At 37.4% G+C, this 17471-nt stretch overlaps 1 protein-coding gene across 1 annotated transcript in view; it reads left to right on the top strand.

The window, feature by feature from the left end:
* The window catches only part of LOC129005070 (kinesin-like protein Klp98A), a 92412-nt gene that overhangs the window by 26440 nt on the left and 48501 nt on the right, over positions 1-17471 (top strand). Inside the window, exons 5-10 of the mRNA XM_054433862.1 lie at positions 4142-4372; positions 5049-5218; positions 6980-7008; positions 7120-7311; positions 11562-11734; positions 12284-12517. Coding sequence (XP_054289837.1) covers positions 4142-4372; positions 5049-5218; positions 6980-7008; positions 7120-7311; positions 11562-11734; positions 12284-12517 — 1029 coding nt within the window. The remainder of the gene's footprint in view (positions 1-4141; positions 4373-5048; positions 5219-6979; positions 7009-7119; positions 7312-11561; positions 11735-12283; positions 12518-17471) is intronic.

Genomic DNA, 17471 nt, shown 5'->3' with positions numbered 1-17471 from the left:
AACGGAATGATTAATTAACAAATTTTTTCCAACATAATATTAGCATTTTATCTCTTAAGGTGTGTTTAACTGATTAGTCATCATGTGTGTGTGTTCATGGATAAAAGTTTTATGAATCATCATTAATAGAGTGTGGCAAGCAAGCTACACTTGTGCCAGAATATATTTTATTGCAATTTCTAAACATAACAGGATGCTTTAACAAAGCTTACTGTCAACAAATCTATTAAATTGAAACTTTAAAAAATAGATAGGGCTACTTGTAATTAACTTGTAGCGAATACTGTAATAACGATTTATGTAAGGATTGTGGTTCTTAACTATTCATAACTATGACCCAATAACACCTTTAATTTTTTTTTTGTAAAGCCTTCTGAAGGAAATGTTTTACAAAATTAACGTTTGTAATTTATAATTTGACAATACCATCTGAACATTGTAATATATGTTAAATTTAAATTGTAATGAACTCCTATATTGCAATAATTTTGTGTGCTGCTGCTGAGCGTGTGCATAGTTGTTGGTATTTTCACTTAATTGATAAAACATGATTTCTAGATATAGGCCTACTAATCATTGTACTACAAACATGCACTATGGTATTGTAGTATCCTTCCACTCTTCATTACCAGTCCAGATAGCGGGTTTTACCGGGTCAGTCAGCTATTGGTGAGGTCAGCCAACTATGCTGATGTCACCCAAACTGGTTTCACTTCCAGACCCTCTATTATCATCATAACCTTGATGTAAACCTGCTTTGGCCTTAACTAGTGACCTAGAATTCTTGTTTATATATTTAAAATTCAAACTAATGATAACAAAATGTTTGTTTGGCCTTTTGAATGGAAATCCCCTTGACTAACTGTTACAATATTTATAACATTTCTAAGGAACTATTTAGGGTTATGATTGTGTGAATTGGTGTTTAGTAAAGTTTTAAGGATAATTTAGGTTTAAAACCAAATTGGAAAAGATATTTTTGTTTTTGGTATAGGCCTAAATGACATATTTTCCAAGTCACAAAAGCTCTTGATTGAGTCTGAAGATCATTATTCCTAAAAGAAAGATTGTGTCTAAATTAAACTCAAAATCTATTATACTAATTCCGTAAGGAATTTCTTGTGCACAGCAAACCTCTTTTATTTATTAACCGATTTTGATGATTGATGTGTCAAATTAAAGGGAGTTATCTGCAGAAGTCATGGAATAATTTTTGTCACGCTCAGTTCAATGTGCTTTGCCCCATTGGACTTTAAAGTTGCCATGTATTTTTAAATATAGGTGAAAATTTAGTTAAGTTTATCAAACATATGATTCATTTCTAAAAAAAAAAACATCTGTCTTTATAAAAATAACCTCTTTCCCTTATTATGTCATTTAAATATTTATTTACTTTCTCTGTTTATTTATCAGTTAACTTTCCAATACAAGGATGACTGATGAAATTGGATAGTTTATTTGTGCAGTTGCATTCAGAGTGTTAGGGAGATTTATATCAGGAATTGTAAAGAAATATTATGGGATGAAGCTCATATGTCTATTAAGTAAGCTTTATCGTCTGTAGAAAGATTACTGCGAGATATTGCCAGAAGAGAAGACCAAGAAAAGCCTTTTGGTGGAAAGGTGATTGTTTTGGGAGGTGATTTTCGGCAATGTGCTCCCATAGTACCTGTCACGAGTTGCTGTGCAATAGTAGAAAATTCAATAATTAGATCACCTTTATGGCCAATGTATAAACAGATTTTACTTGCAAAAAACATGAGAGCCAATCCAAGCGAATCAATATTTGCTAAATATCTTTTATGAATAGATAATGGCCAAGAGAGCTACCATAATGATCTTGGTGTCTTGGTGAGTCTACGGTGCTTGGTGGTATCTTTGGTGATACGTCTTCCGCCCCAATGTATTGTGAATTAAAATATTATTGACAAAATCTTCAGTTAAGGATTCTCTGAAGATGCTTTAAAAAGGACAAAAAATCATGCAATACTTTCACCAAAGAATGAACTTTGTGACGAAATAATAATAATATATGTTTTAACGATATTTAAATATAGTAAATATTATTAACTGGAAACAACTAGTATTTTACTAGTTTTAAACATTAAGAATAATTAATCACATAGCCCAGTTTAGGTTATTACCTTTTCTGACCCTACTTCCTCGCCATCCTTTACAATGGTAACACAACAAATCACTTTCTCGCCTGCTCTTTAGCTACCACGTGTGGCTTTTAAATTTCCTAGCACCAATATAATTTGAGTTTTTTAATTATTTAATTTTCACTAGTTCCCTGTTCTTTAAGGTGTTCCTCTGTACCAATTATTGTAGTATTCAAATTTTCTTATAAAAACTAATCCCAAATAATTAGATTCAAAACGTTAAAAAATATACCATTAAAACAAGAATTTTTAATTTTGTACTACCTGCTTTACCTGTGCCTTGCAGCGGGTCAGGATGCGGAAGGAACAATGATGGTTCTTTGAAAATCCCATAAAAAATGGTTTCACATCCTCCATTTAATTTAGAAACAAAATTCAACTGTACCACTTTTCTCATTGAACGTTTGATTTTTGTTAACTCAGGCAGTGAACACTTATTTAGGCTACCTGAGATAATACAAAAGTGGTGCACCTATGAAAATATTGTATGTAGGCCTATATGATTTTATGTTTAAAAGATACGCTTACTTAGCCTATAAGTTAATTTATTTTTCTAAAATATCAATATTCAAAGTCAATTGTTAAGTAAAACAAATCTTTCATCTAAGTGTACTGTAGTGTGAAAAAAATGATTGTTTTGTTTTATTAATGTAAAACAAAAAATATATCTATCTATTGTACCAGGGGACCGAGCATGGCTTGAGGTGTTTGATTTGTTCATAAGGTTAAAAAAATAAAACATATAAGCCTGTAAATATTTTCAGTTTTGCTACGATTAATTCAGTTGTAAAGTAAATTCGTTTTCAGTTTACATTTACTTTTTGGCAAACTCCACTACAATATTTACAGAAAGCCTACAGCAACCGACCATACTATCTACTATACTTCATACCACCCTGAAACCCACAAAATGGCTGCTTATAACAGTATGGTTCATTGTCTACTATCTATGCCACTATCCGACGAGGATTACCAAAAAGAAATAAATATAATCAAATATATCGCTGTCGCAAATGGTTATTGAAGTTCCATTGTCGTTAGGATGGTTAATAAACAAAGCCGAAAACCCTCTTCTAACAATACTTCAACAGCTAACAAACGTTTTGTCTCTGGAAAGAATTGAACCCTGGCCTATAGAACATCAAACAAACTTGGGGCGAAACTAAATAAAAGACTGCCGAACAACAATAAACCTAATGAATTAGCTACTGGTACATATAAAATTAAATGTTCAGACTGCCCAAACTATTACATAGGTCAGACCGGCAGATCATTTAAGAAACGTTTTTCCCAACATTTGCCTAAACCAAAACATACAGAACAAAAATCCATATTTGCTGAACATTTGTTAAATTCAAACCATACTGTTGATAGCTTTAATGAGAATGCAGAAATTCTACAAGTTTGTAAGAAAGGCTTCATGCTAGACACACTCGAAGAATTTGAGATATATAAAGCCACTAAATCAGACCCGTACAACATACTTAATGAAAAACTTAATTATGGCTCAAATAAATTATTCAATACAGTTTAAGATTACTTTGGTAACAATTATGTTGGCAACATGAGTCCTGGAGGCACAGCTGATAAACGGAATGGAGTGGGGTAAACAGTCATCGTCGACCATTCGTGGTGTGTTTGTGTTCAATGTATTTAAGAAGATTTGACGACATTCAATGACTGAAATATTTTAACGTTCTGTTTCGAAAATGACTTCTCAGTAGTCGAAACTAGTCAACAGAAGTTTGACAGAGGAATTGTGGACGTCAAGGTACGTAACCTGTTATAATTGATTACCAATTCCGGAAGGCTTCAACATGAATAAAATGTTCTATAAGGATGAGAAATCTACTTGGGGGAGTATGTTTTATCTATGGCGCTACTCACACACACACAGCTCTTCTTTATAATAGTATAGGTTAAGCTTTATTACTAATAAAAATATTGGCAAAGCCTAATTAGTTGTTGACATTTCTCAGGACAACCAAGGATTGATTCCTCGGATTTGTGAGTCCTTGTTCCGACACATGGCCACTGGTGCCAGCTACAGAACAGAAGTCAGCTACCTGGAAATATACAATGAGAGAGTCAAAGATCTGTTGAGGGTCAACTCATCTGGCCACAACCTGAGAGTGAGAGAACATCCTAGGACTGGGCCGTACGTCAGCGACCTTTCACGCCATCTAGTGTCAGAGTACTCACACATTCAGGTAGGTCCATTCCCATGCTAAGATCATCACTAGTTGTAGACTGAAAATTGACATATTTTAATTGAGCCCCAACAGAGTGTGCTGATGTCAATTACTGATATCTGTTATATACACTGACTTTTTATAGCCAAAAAGGCAGTTGGGACCAAAAGAGCGCTGGACCTGCACAACAATAGGGCCGATGTTTCTATTAGTGATGTGTTGGTTACAATTTTTATTGGTTAGTTTTTCTTTGGTTTTTGTTTCATGGGCTCTCGGTTTTATAAGACAAAATTACTACCCCTCTTTTATTTTAACCTAAGACACACTAATGATAAGGGTTTGATATGTTTGGTTCAGGTCGGACCAACAGTTGGCCTGAGGGGTCAGCTCGGGCTGGATATAATTTTCGGGTCAAGCTTGGGTCGTGGCGAGGGTTGAGACGAGCTTTTATTTTCGCGGTCACAGAAAGCGTCTCTGAAAGTGTGCGATAATAAACTGACGATATCCCCGCGATCGCGAGTGTTAGCATTTTGCTACGATTGTGGAAGACAATGTTTATGATGCCATGGCCGCATATGTCTTGACAATTTCACGGTGTTCGCGGACATGTTCTCGATTTTGCTGTGACTGCAAAAGATGTTAGGATAGCTGAACAAAATTCAACCAGAGGAGATTATAGTTTTACGTGTTCTAGGAACTGATGGCCAGAGGCAACGCCATTCGCACCACAGCCTCTACCAACATGAATGACACCAGCAGCCGTAGCCACGCTATCTTCACCCTACAGTTTGTCCAGGCTGGCTTCTCTAACGATGTGCCTAGTGAGACAGTCTCTAAAGTGCACCTTGTTGACTTGGCGGGCAGGTAAGCTAATTTTATATTAGTCAGGAAGAAGGTATTCTTCTTGGTAATGAGTTTTAGGTCAGAATAGGTTTGATTTTGTTTTTGAAGGTAAAACAGGCTTACCGGTTCAGTGGGTGAGTCGTCTCAATACAAATCTCATTCATTTGGACAACACAAAATAAAAATATTTAAATTTTGTATGTAAATAAAAATGAGGCTCCTATAAAGAAGACTCAGTTATTTAATACCTTGTTTAACCAAATAAAACGTACTAAAAATATCAATATCTCGCACCCCGCTATATAACCGAAAACTAAAGCACAAATCACAAAATTAACTCTAAAACAATAGAAGGAAAATTACTTTGACTATAGCAGCCAGTGTCAACATAAACAAGATATGGTAAACACTCAGAAGTAAGTTTCAGATTTTACAATGGAGACGTCTACTTGTGTTGGTTGAAAATGGGTTCACTTTTAAGTACTCAGGAAGAAGCGTCTCATTAGTCATAACCCCTTTTGATATAATTATTTTCATTACCTTAAATGACCGAGTAATAAGTTCAAATATAACAATTTTTGCTACAATACTTTTAGTAACACGTTATACATTTATAACCAAAACAGTAATATTGTAGAAATTGTACAGAATTTGTAGTTAATATAATACAGGGTGGGTTTCTACTAATTGCGCTAATTTTTACCAGTTATTCTACTCTCTTAAAGGAACAAAAAATTCAAAAAAATTGTCCAACCCCAACCAATAAGCTGTAATAGTCCATTATGAGTATTTTTAAAAATATCTGTATTAGCATCACTAAAACAAGGAAGGAGCTCTTATCAATAAGTCTCAGATGGCCGCAAGACTCATGTAACTTTGTTGTATGGTGTTCAGTGAGCGAGCTGATGCGACGGGGGTGATAGGTCAGCGGCTCAAGGAGGGAGCTCTTATCAACAAGTCTCTGGTGGCCGCAAGTCTAATATGACTTTGTTGTATGGTGTTTAGTGAGCGAGCTGATGCGACGGGGGCGACAGGTCAGGGGCTCAAGGAGGGAGCTCTTATCAACAAGTCTCTGGTGGCCGCAAGTCTAATATGACTTTGTTGTATGGTGTTTAGTGAGCGAGCTGATGCGACGGGGGCGACAGGTCAGCGGCTCAAGGAGGGAGCTCTTATCAACAAGTCTCTGGTGGCCGCAAGTCTAATATGACTTTGTTGTATGGTGTTTAGTGAGCGAGCTGATGCGACGGGGGCGACAGGTCAGGGGCTCAAGGAGGGAGCTCTTATCAACAAGTCTCTGGTGGCCGCAAGTCTAATATGACTTTGTTGTATGGTGTTTAGTGAGCGAGCTGATGCGACGGGGGCGACAGGTCAGCGGCTCAAGGAGGGAGCTCTTATCAACAAGTCTCTGGTGGCCGCAAGTCTAATATGACTTTGTTGTATGGTGTTTAGTGAGCAAGCTGATGCGACGGGGGCGACAGGTCAGCGGCTCAAGGAAGGAGCTCATATCAACAAGTCTCTGGTGGCCGCAAGTTTCATGTGACTTTGTTGTATGGTGTTTAGTGAGCGAGCTGATGCGACGGGGGCGACAGGTCAGCGGCTCAAGGAGGGAGCTCATATCAACAAGTCTCTGGTGGCCGCAAGTTTCATGTGACTTTGTTGTATGGTGTTTAGTGAGGGAGCTGATGCGACGGGGGCAACAGGTCAGCGGCTCAAGGAAGGAGCTCATATCAACAAGTCTCTGGTGGCCGCAAGTTTCATGTGACTTTGTTGTATGGTGTTTAGTGAGCGAGCTGATGCGACGGGGGCAACAGGTCAGTGGCTCAAGGAGGGAGCTCATATCAACAAGTCTCTGGTGGCTGCAAGTTTCATGTGACTTTGTTGTATGGTGTTTAGTGAGCGAGCTGATGCGACGGGGGCGACAGGTCAGCGGCTCAAGGAAGGAGCTCATATCAACAAGTCTCTGGTGACTCTAGGCTCTGTCATATCAGCCTTGTCAGAACTGTCCACTCCTGATGGTGGTCGCAAGTCTTCCTTCATACCTTACAGAGACTCTGTGCTCACATGGCTACTGAAGGACAGTTTGGGTGGAAACTCCAAGACCATAATGATAGCAGGTAAATATATTTTTTAAAACGTTTTTATTAGGTCGCTTTCTTGTCCGCTACAAATTTTGCAACCGATTTTATACTAACTTCCCGATGAGCTAGGGACTTGAAACTTGAAACATATCTCACAAATGGAAGACAATGCAATATTATACAATTTAATTTTCATATTTCCCTTGGGCTAAGCCCCATGGGCTTGTTTTTATTAAATCGATTTCTTGCAAATTTTGATACTTCCCGATGAGCTAGAGACTTGAAATTTGAAACATAGCTCACAAATGGATGACATTGCAATATTATATCATTTAATTTTCATATTTCCTTTCGGGCTACACCCCATGGGCTTGTTTTTATTAGCTCGCTTTCCTACAAATTTTGATATCAATTTTAAACGATGTAACCGATAAGCTAGAGACTTGAAATTTGAAACATAGCTCACAAATACATGACAATGCGATATTATATAATTTAATTTTCATATTTCCCTTGGGCTACGCCCCATGGGCTTCCAAATTTTTCATGTTTACATTTTGAAAGGATGTAAATATATCAACTAATTTAAGTCAGCTGTAAATACTTAAATTTGACAGTTCAAAAAGCAGAGGTTAAGAGGTACAGGTTCTGCTCCCAAGAGATTCTTTATACAAACAAACATTTCAAAATAAAGATAAACAATCTGATTGCAGATATAAAGGAGTTTGTTAATAATGTCATTTGTTATTTATTTAGTATTCTATAAAGTAAACAATAAATAAAATAGATTGATATATTTATAGTTAGTAGGTAGGCCATACATGCAATCTAATACATAATTATATGCAAAGAAACTCAAATAAACCTTAGATTTCCCACATGCCTCTGTCTTAATCTGATATAGACGCTTGAAATAGATTAAACATGCACACACATTAAAACTAAAAAGTATAAAATAATTTATAAATAAAAAAACTTTTATAAACAAAACGTTTTTAAACGCCCTAAAAAGTAGAAAATAATTTACAAATAATTTATAAATATGTTGAGAGGCTATAAATACTTGTACGATTTAAAACTAGGGATGGACGGGATTGAATTTTTAGTTCGGGACGGGATTGAATTTTTAGTTCGGGACGGGACGGGACGGGATTTTTTTCTGTGCATAAAAAGAAAGTACTGTATTGCAGTTACCAAAAAAAGACATATGAAATCAATTTTCACCATTTGTGGCACTGATCTATAAAAACCAAAAAATGGGTAACAATTTACAGGTACCTATAGTAACCTGTGACTCGCGGGTCACGGGGTGATCGTCTGTATGACTCACGGTCACGGCGCGATCGTCGGTATGACTCGCGGTCACGGCATGATCGTCGGTATGACTCGCGATCACGGCTCGATCGTCAGCATGACTCCGCGGTCACAGTGCGATCGTCGTCATGACTCGCGGTCACAGTGCGATCGTCGTCATGACTCGCGGTCACATCGCGATCGTCGTCATGACTCGCGGTCACGGCACGATCGTCGGTATGACTCGCGGTCACGGCGCGATCGTCGGTATGACTCGCGGTCACGGCGCGATCGTCGGTATGACTCGCGGTCACGGCGCGGTCGTCGGTATGACTCGCGATCACGGCTCGATCGGCAGCATGACTCCGCGGTCACGGCGCGACCGTCGGTATGACTCGCGATCACGGCTCGATCGGCAGCATGACTCCGCGGTCATGGCGCGATCGTTGTCATGACTCGCGATCACGGCGCGATCGTCAGCATGACTCCGCGGTCACAGTGCGATCGTCGTCATGACTCGCGGTCACATCGCGATCGTCGTCATGACTCGCGGTCACGGCACGATCGTCGGTATGATTTGCGGTCACGGCGCGATCGTCGTCATGACTCGCGGTCACGGCGCGATCGTCGTCATGACTCGCGGTCACGGCGCGATCGTCAGCATGACTCCGCGGTCACAGTGCGATCGTCGTCATGACTCGCGGTCACATCGCGATCGTCGTCATGACTTGCGGTCACGGCACGATCGTCGGTATGACTCGCGGTCACGGCGCGATCGTCGTCATGACTCGCGGTCACGGCGCGATCGTCGTCATGACTCGCGGTCACGGCGCGATAGTCGTCATGATTCGCGATCACGGCGCGATCGTCGGTATGACTCGCGGTCACGGCGCGATCGTCGGTATGACTAGCGATCACGGCTCGATCGGCAGCATGACTCCGCGGTCACGGTGCGATCGTTGTCATGACTCGCGATCACGGCGCGATCGTCGGTATGACTCGTGGTCACGGCGCGATCGTCGGTATGACTCCGCGGTCACGGGGTTATCGTCGGTATGACTCGCGGTCACGGCATGATCGTCGGTATGACTCGCGGTCACGGCGCGCTCGTCGGTATGACTCATGGTCACGGCGCGATCGTCGGTATGACTCCGCGGTCACGGGGTTATCGTCAGCATGACTCCGCGGTCATGGCGCGATCGTCGTCATGACTCGCGGTCACGGCGCGATCGTCGGTATCACTTCGTCTCCTGCGTTCGCGGACCTATCGCTCGCAGTAACGGCGTTATCGGCACTCGCGAAGCGGAAAAATCGCCGACGATCGGACCAAATCCTGTCCCGAAAAATTCCCGAGTCAAATGTAATCCCGTCCCGATAATCGGGAATATTTTTTTCCCGAAAAATTCCCGAAATTTCGGGACCCGTCCATCCCTATTTAAAACGAAAAACGTGGGGTGCATGCAATAGATAGTTTACAATTACCTTCACCTACTGAACTAATGTATTATTATCAATTAATTGCATGCACCCAACGTTTTTCGTTTTAAATCGTACAAGTATTTATACTCTCTCAACATATTTATAAATTATTTGTAAATTATTTTCTACTTTTTAGGGCGTTTAAAAACGTTTTGTTTATAAAAGTTTTTTTATTTATAAATTATTTATTTTGAGAGCTCTTTGAAATCATTCTTTTAGTACACAAACCATTGTAATAACAAAAATCAAAAAAATAAAATAAATTGTATCCCTATAGTTCTCACGGCTTAAGTGCTGTATCATCTTGGAACCTAAGACACACTTGATGAAGTCACACTGCCATAGGTACCTAATGAAAAAAACCTCTTTTATGAAGATAACATGGTAGATTTATAATTTTTTTTAGTCATTATGTTTTTCTTAACCGCCAGGAGAAGTTAACTGATAGTTTAGTTGATAATATAAAGGTCTCTAAGTTAGGGTGAGTAATGAAAATATTGAATTACAGTTGTAGAAATTGCTATTACTTGTTAAAATATCACTATCCATTCAAAACATATTAAAAATATATATAATAATAATTCTAAAATAAAAAGTTTATGACAGTTTCATTTTTCACCCCAAAAATATAAAATTTTGCAATTTTTTCCCAAACATTTTGTAGAGCTAAAAAAAACAGTTGATTTAGTATATTGAAGCGTTTTTGTATCCCTATCGGTTACGGAAAAAATTTCAAGAAGTTTAAATTTAAAATTACCATGTTTATCTTATGGAGATTAAATAAACTGTTGTAGCATGCTTGTCTATAGACATATTTTTATGAAATTTGGAATTTTTTTACTTCATACTAAGCTATTCAATAAAAACCACACCTTATTGTCTTCCCTGTAGCAGCAAACCTAAGTACTGATTAAAATTAATGATATTTGAATAGGAAATAAATCTGACAATTTTAAGGGAATGATTTAGTGGAATGCCAGACAGGTAGATGGAGATTCACTTGTTCTACAGGTTTGCTGCGGCGGGGGTATTTATATTCCTTTCACTTTATTTGTCATATTCATAATATACACAGTTTTTTGTATAAACAATTTTTGCTACTTTCTCATCTCACAAAGCAAACATGAATATAAAAAATTCCCAAAAATGTAACAGTTATTGATTTTAAGATATTGAGCTTCTGCAACTGAAATCTACCAGGAGCTATAACATCCTCCATATTCTCTCTATAGGGCCACAGTGCTAAAAAAAAAATAAATAACTTAAACAACTAAAACAATAAACTCTGACATTCATTTGGATATTTTTTCTTAAACATAGGTTTGAGTTTAAACATTTTTTGATTTTTTAAAATCTTCCTGAAACACAGACATGCACCATATGTGGCTCCACTGCTTACAGCCCTACTAAGCCTCGACTTAAAAAAAGTATTTTGTATATGTCCAAATTTCTCCAAATTTGTATTTTAAGGGTACTATATTGAACAATTTAAATAAATTATTAATTTTGTACAGCTATTTCACCGGCAGAGTGCAATTACAGTGAGACTTTAAGCACTTTGAGATACGCAAACAGAGCCAAAAACATTATCAACAAACCAACCATCAATGAAGATCCCAACGTAAAACTAATCAAGGACCTCCGAGATGAAATTGCAAAACTGAGGGGTCTATTGTGCAATGAAATGGTAAGTGTAAAATATATTCAACAGGATAAAAATAAGTGAGGGTATACTACTTTGTTATGAGACTATTACAGACATTTTTCATCAGAATTAGTTAACAACAAAATGTTCATGACTTTTTAATATCTTGAATCTGGTCCTGTCTTCAGATTAGAAAATGCCTAACACATAACAGATTAGTACACAACCTCAGCCAATGTTGGAAAATTACAGTAGGAAACCTACCAGAGAACTGTATAGTAGTCAAAACAAAACAAGAAACCAACAAACATAAAAGAAAACCATAATTAGTACAAATAGAGGGTATGCTATGCAAAGGAAACTCTACTAGGCCTACTTTAATTGTACGTCATAATTTGTCAACCGGATATGATCGGATATGACTTTTATTAATTCTCAACAAAGATTTTGAAAGATTTTTTATTCTTGTGGGAGATTTATTATTCTCAAGAGTCGTAAACTTTTTTATTGTTTAGACAAAACAATGTGATAGTTCATTTAATGTTAGAGTTGTTACAGTTTATTTAAAATTTGAACATTTCTTGTTTGCAGTCAGTGGAATCTCCAGAGATGCTTGCCACTTTGCAAAAGAAGGAAGCCCAAGAGAAGGTACTGACAGAGAAGTGGGCGGAGAAGTGGCGTGAGACTCAGAAGATCTTACAAGAGCAGAAGGCGTTGGGTCTGCGTAAGGCTGGCACTGGAGTGGTACTGGACTCTGACATGCCTCATCTGATAGGCATTGATGACAATCTGCTCAGCACCGGGGTCACGCTCTACCACCTGAAGGTAAACCCTTCACATTACAATGTAACTATTTGAACCTCGTAATCATATAAACTTTGATCGTGTAAATCCATGACCTACAAAATTATTAAATTACAATGAATCAGATTACTAGAAAATAGACAATAGACAATATGCTTTGTTATAAAGTCATGTTTGGATGCATTCTTTTTCAGCGTAAAAGGGTCTTGTGGTGGGTAAAAGGTAATTGTCTGTAAGTTTTTTCTGGAAAGTAGTAAAGTGGTTTTCTTCCCGTATCCAACTTTCACATCCTAGGACACTAGGTTCTATCCCAGAACTGTTTTACATATTACTTCAGGTTAGTCCTAGAGGGTTGGAACATTATCACTTATGGATAAAATCCATTAGTGGTTGGCAGGATTTAAACCTGGGACCTCGGGGTCCAAAGCCACAAGCTCTACCACTAGACCAGCACGCTCGAAAATGGTTGAATTATTGAGTTGCTCTTAGCTTCTTTAATATGCTTTATAAGTGCCTACATATTGTATTGTATTGTCAGGATGGAGAGACGGTGATTGGGTCAGATGACGCTTGTCCCAAGCCTGATATAGTGTTGAGTGGTGTTGATGTAGAGCAGCAACACTGCAGCATTGTGTTGTCTGGTGGAGTAACTTACTTACTTACTTACTTACTGCCGTGGCTCTTGGTACCCAAGGTGGTACTTTGCCTCGCCAACACACTGCCTCCAGATTTTTCTATCCATTGCCTCATCTTCCCTTCTTCCCAGTCTTCTTAGGTCTTTTCTAACCTGGTCTCGCCATCTTAACTTGGGCCTTCCTGGTGGTCTTCTGCCCTCCGGATTGTTCAAAAGGACGTTTTTGACTAAGGAGTCGTCCTCTTTCCTTAGTAGATGGCCAGCCCATCTCATTCTCCTACCTCTCACCTCGGCCACTATGTCTGGGTCCATATATAATTGCCTCAACTCTGCATTGTGTTTTATCCTCCACTCTCCATCTTCAAAGGTTGGACCATATATTTTTCTCAATATTTTGTTCTCAAATACTATCAAACGTTTTTCTGTTTTTTTACTTAACACCCAATTTTCTGAGCCGTATAAAAGAACTGGTCTTATAATGGTTTTATATATACGGAGTTTTGTTTTGTGTGATAGTATTCGAGAGCTTAATAGTTTGTGGGATGCTGATAAACTTCTGTGTGCTGCATTTATTCTTTGTTGTATTTCCATATCTTCTTCATTATTATTCGTCAGCATTACTCCCAAATAAGTGAAGTTGTTTACTTTTTTAAAGTTGTACCCTTCTATTTCTATATTGTTGTCATTGTTTATTTGGGTTGCTCTCCCACACTCCATTATTTTTGTTTTCCCTTCATTTATTCTTAAACCAACTTTCTTTGTATGGTTTAAGAGTTTTGTGACCAGCATTTTCAACTCTTCTTTACTCTCCGCTATAATTGCAACATCATCTGCAAATGCAAGGACGTTTATTTTGGTCCCTATTGTAATTCCAGCTTCTGTTTGCCTTACTTCTTGTAGTGCTTCCTCTAAAGCTAAATTAAATAGCAATGGGGACAAACCATCCCCCTGTCTTACGCCTGTGCTAACATCAAACTTTTCTGAGATTTCGCCATTTATCTTAACCTTACACCTAGATTCTGATATGCTTGATTTTGATAAGTTTATTAATTTTTTGGGTATTCCATACTTTTCCATAATCTTCCAGAGTCGTCTTCTACTAATCGAGTCATATGCTTTGGAGAAATCGATAAAAAGGCAGAGAAAGGTTTTATTGAATTCATAGTATTCTGGTGGAGTAACTACAAAACTATATTATAAATAACTTCTTGATCAGCATTGTACGTGTTATTAAATTTACGGAAAGTAAATAAAAGAAACGGGAGTGTTGCACGACGTCCAAGTGCCACGACGTCCAATAATATTTTTCTAGTGCCACGACGTCCAAAACATAATTTTTGAGTTGTTGCACGACGTCCAAGTGTCACGACGTCCAAAAGTACAGTAACTGCCAAAAATATAGTCTTTCTACAAGCTTTGGACGTCGTGGCACTTGGACGTCGTGAAACAGCGCACTATATAATTGTAAAGACGTATCATTTGCACCACGTCCAAAGCCTCTGCCAGTTGCACGACGTCCAAGTGCCACGACGTCCAATCAATATTTGACTGTTGCACGACGTCCAAGTGCCACGACGTCCAAAGTGCCTGCACACTGTGAACACTGTTTGCCGACCTCAGTGCATACAGTTCGCATTGCAATTATTGAAGGCAACTAGTCCTAGTCAACTGTTTGAAAGTTGTCAACCGCTTCGTCTTCGATTAATGTTTAAATTATTCAATATTCAATGGTTCTAATTGAACTAATTATTGCATTAGCTTAAATTTTTTATATGTAAAATAAATACTATGTCACCGTAAAATGTAATGATGCAGTATTTCTGTTGTTATGATTGCATAATTGATTTCTACAAAATAGAGCTATGTCATAGAAACGAAATAAATAAATGACTACCTACACTATTCACTATATTGTATGATTAATACAATAAATTAATCACTAGCCCAAAAGTAAATATGGTTGGTTTTAATGTGAGTAGTGGTAGAATTCTAAGTACTGCAGTAGAACGAATTGTCATACTATATCAATTGGTAGCAAATTTACTCGTAAGATAAAATGTATGCACAGTTTTATAACAGCTGTAAGACTTCCCATTTAAGTACCGGTATCATTGAAATTGTATAACTTCCATTGAACAGAAATGAGATAAGTAGATATTGATACACAGATATATGAATTTTCATACACTTATAATATGACGAATTCAAAAAAGTTGTATCCGTCAAATGTGCTAAATATTATGTAAACTATCAACTTTTTAAGCTATAATGATGTTACTACAATGGTTAAAAATGTTTCCTGTGAAACAGTGGGAATAATTCGTTTTAAAAGAAATCATTCATCATGGATATAGGAAATAATTAAGATTCTATAATCATTGCCCTATCAACCTAGGCCCTTTTCCTGAGTGTTATGAGGTTTATGTTTTGATTTATTTTTGTGTAAACCGTAATATAATCCCCCTGCCACAGCAAATCTGTAGACTGAATTTCCATTTGCCTGATTATATAATTTCACTAAAATATGTTAGAAAATTACCCTTTTACCATATTTATTTATATTTTCCTATTTTTCCTATTTGTCGGTATGGAACTATTGTGATAGCTTTTTGTTTACAGTGCAAACCATGGATGTATGGATGGATGGATGGATGTTTGTGACAAGCAAACGCGAAAAATACTAAACCGACAAGGTTGAACTTTGGTATGATGATAGATGACATCCCCGATTAACATATTCTTACCTCAAAAATTCTTTCAGTCTCCGCCCCAGTGGCTCTAGCTCTGGACTTTCTCATGTTAACCTTATGAGAATTCATATTTAAAAAAATTAAAGAATTTTGTCAGCCGTTTCAACTGTACAAGTTGGTTCTATGATATTAAACAGCATTAAAAAGTTATAAGGCTTGCCAAACAGGGTGCAGCACTATTATGTTGTTTGTTTGCATTAATGACCACAGCTAATTTGAACCAACTAGCAAAAAAAGTTGTGGTACACAATGAGAACTTTACTTTTTCCATGGTCTAGGTGCAAGAACATCAGGACTATGGTAGATGTGTGCTACACAATAGGATACCGTATAAATTAAGAGACCAGTTTTTTTTTTTTTAAATCGTGTCCTCTTCCATAACTGCAATAAGCATTTATACTTATATGTCAACCCCGTACGAAGGACGGGTACTCTGCTAGTAACACAATAATACAAATACAGTATACTAATACAATAATACTGTAGGTTTCCGTAGTCTGTGGCCGTAGGTTCATCTGAACTGTCAATCAATTCTGAGAAATTCACAGTTGTAAATTCTTACTAGTCTTTTTCTAAGTTCACGTCGCACTCGCAATTAGTTCGCATGTTTTATGTAGGAAAACAGGTATGCCCTAAGTCATAGCATTTGTAGGTTAAGTATAATAATAACAAACATGCTTATCGTAGGTTTGTAGGCATACTTGTTCAAGAATATGCCGTGGTAGGTTTTGTTTATAAATTTTATGTTTTAATTCTTGTCTAATGACGATATTGATTTGTATTAGTGCGAAAATGTTAATTTATTTGTCAAGGGCATGAGCGGCCCTCTAGTCTATGTATGTTACATGAAGCACAACATGAAAAAGAATAAATTAAAGGAAGGTAAAAAACGGATCAGTTGCTGAAGGTCTAAATCTCGGAAGGTCTAATCAGACCTTCGACACACATTTTGCAGTTTGTACTTGATGCTGAGGATCCCATGAATCCTGTACAAAATATAAAAAAATGTTTCATTCAAACTACAATTTTATTATTTTATTACTTTTCCGAGAACCAGCCTTTATCAGGACTTCCGCTCCCACGCTAGTTGGCAACATCAACTGTGCTATATGAAAACAATAAATCTTGAGTAAATATACTGTAATGTTGAATTTTGAGGTTGTGGTGTTCCTTCGTAAACACATTCAATTATAATCTAGGAATATGTAAATTTATTGTTATACGTTAACTTTATTGATATTCGATTCGCTACAGTACTATTAAACCTATAACATTTTCAATTCATGTGCGTTGTATTTTAGAGTTGGGGAAACAAAAGAACCCTGTGTGCAACTTATTTATATGATACTAGCTGTGTGCCCGTTCTACGCACGGGGATCTTAAAGTAGTCAGTTGAAACCTTCTTATATTATTCTTAGAAAAGCAGTTGGTTTGCATATTTTCAGATATGCTGGCAAAACTATTATATATAAACCTTCGCAAATACAGTATCTGACAGTTTCAAGCCAAAACAAATCTATGAGGCATAGCCCTAAGGCCTATAGTTGAAAGTTACTTCCCACAATGGTTAAAGGCATTTAAAGTACTACCT

Source organism: Macrosteles quadrilineatus, unplaced genomic scaffold, assembly GCF_028750875.1.
Source record: "Macrosteles quadrilineatus isolate MER2022 unplaced genomic scaffold, UCM_ALF_1.0 Scaffold_15__1_contigs__length_3749704, whole genome shotgun sequence".
NCBI classification, from domain to species: Eukaryota; Metazoa; Arthropoda; class Insecta; order Hemiptera; family Cicadellidae; genus Macrosteles; species Macrosteles quadrilineatus.
This window is presented reverse-complemented; position numbering and strand designations above follow the sequence as displayed.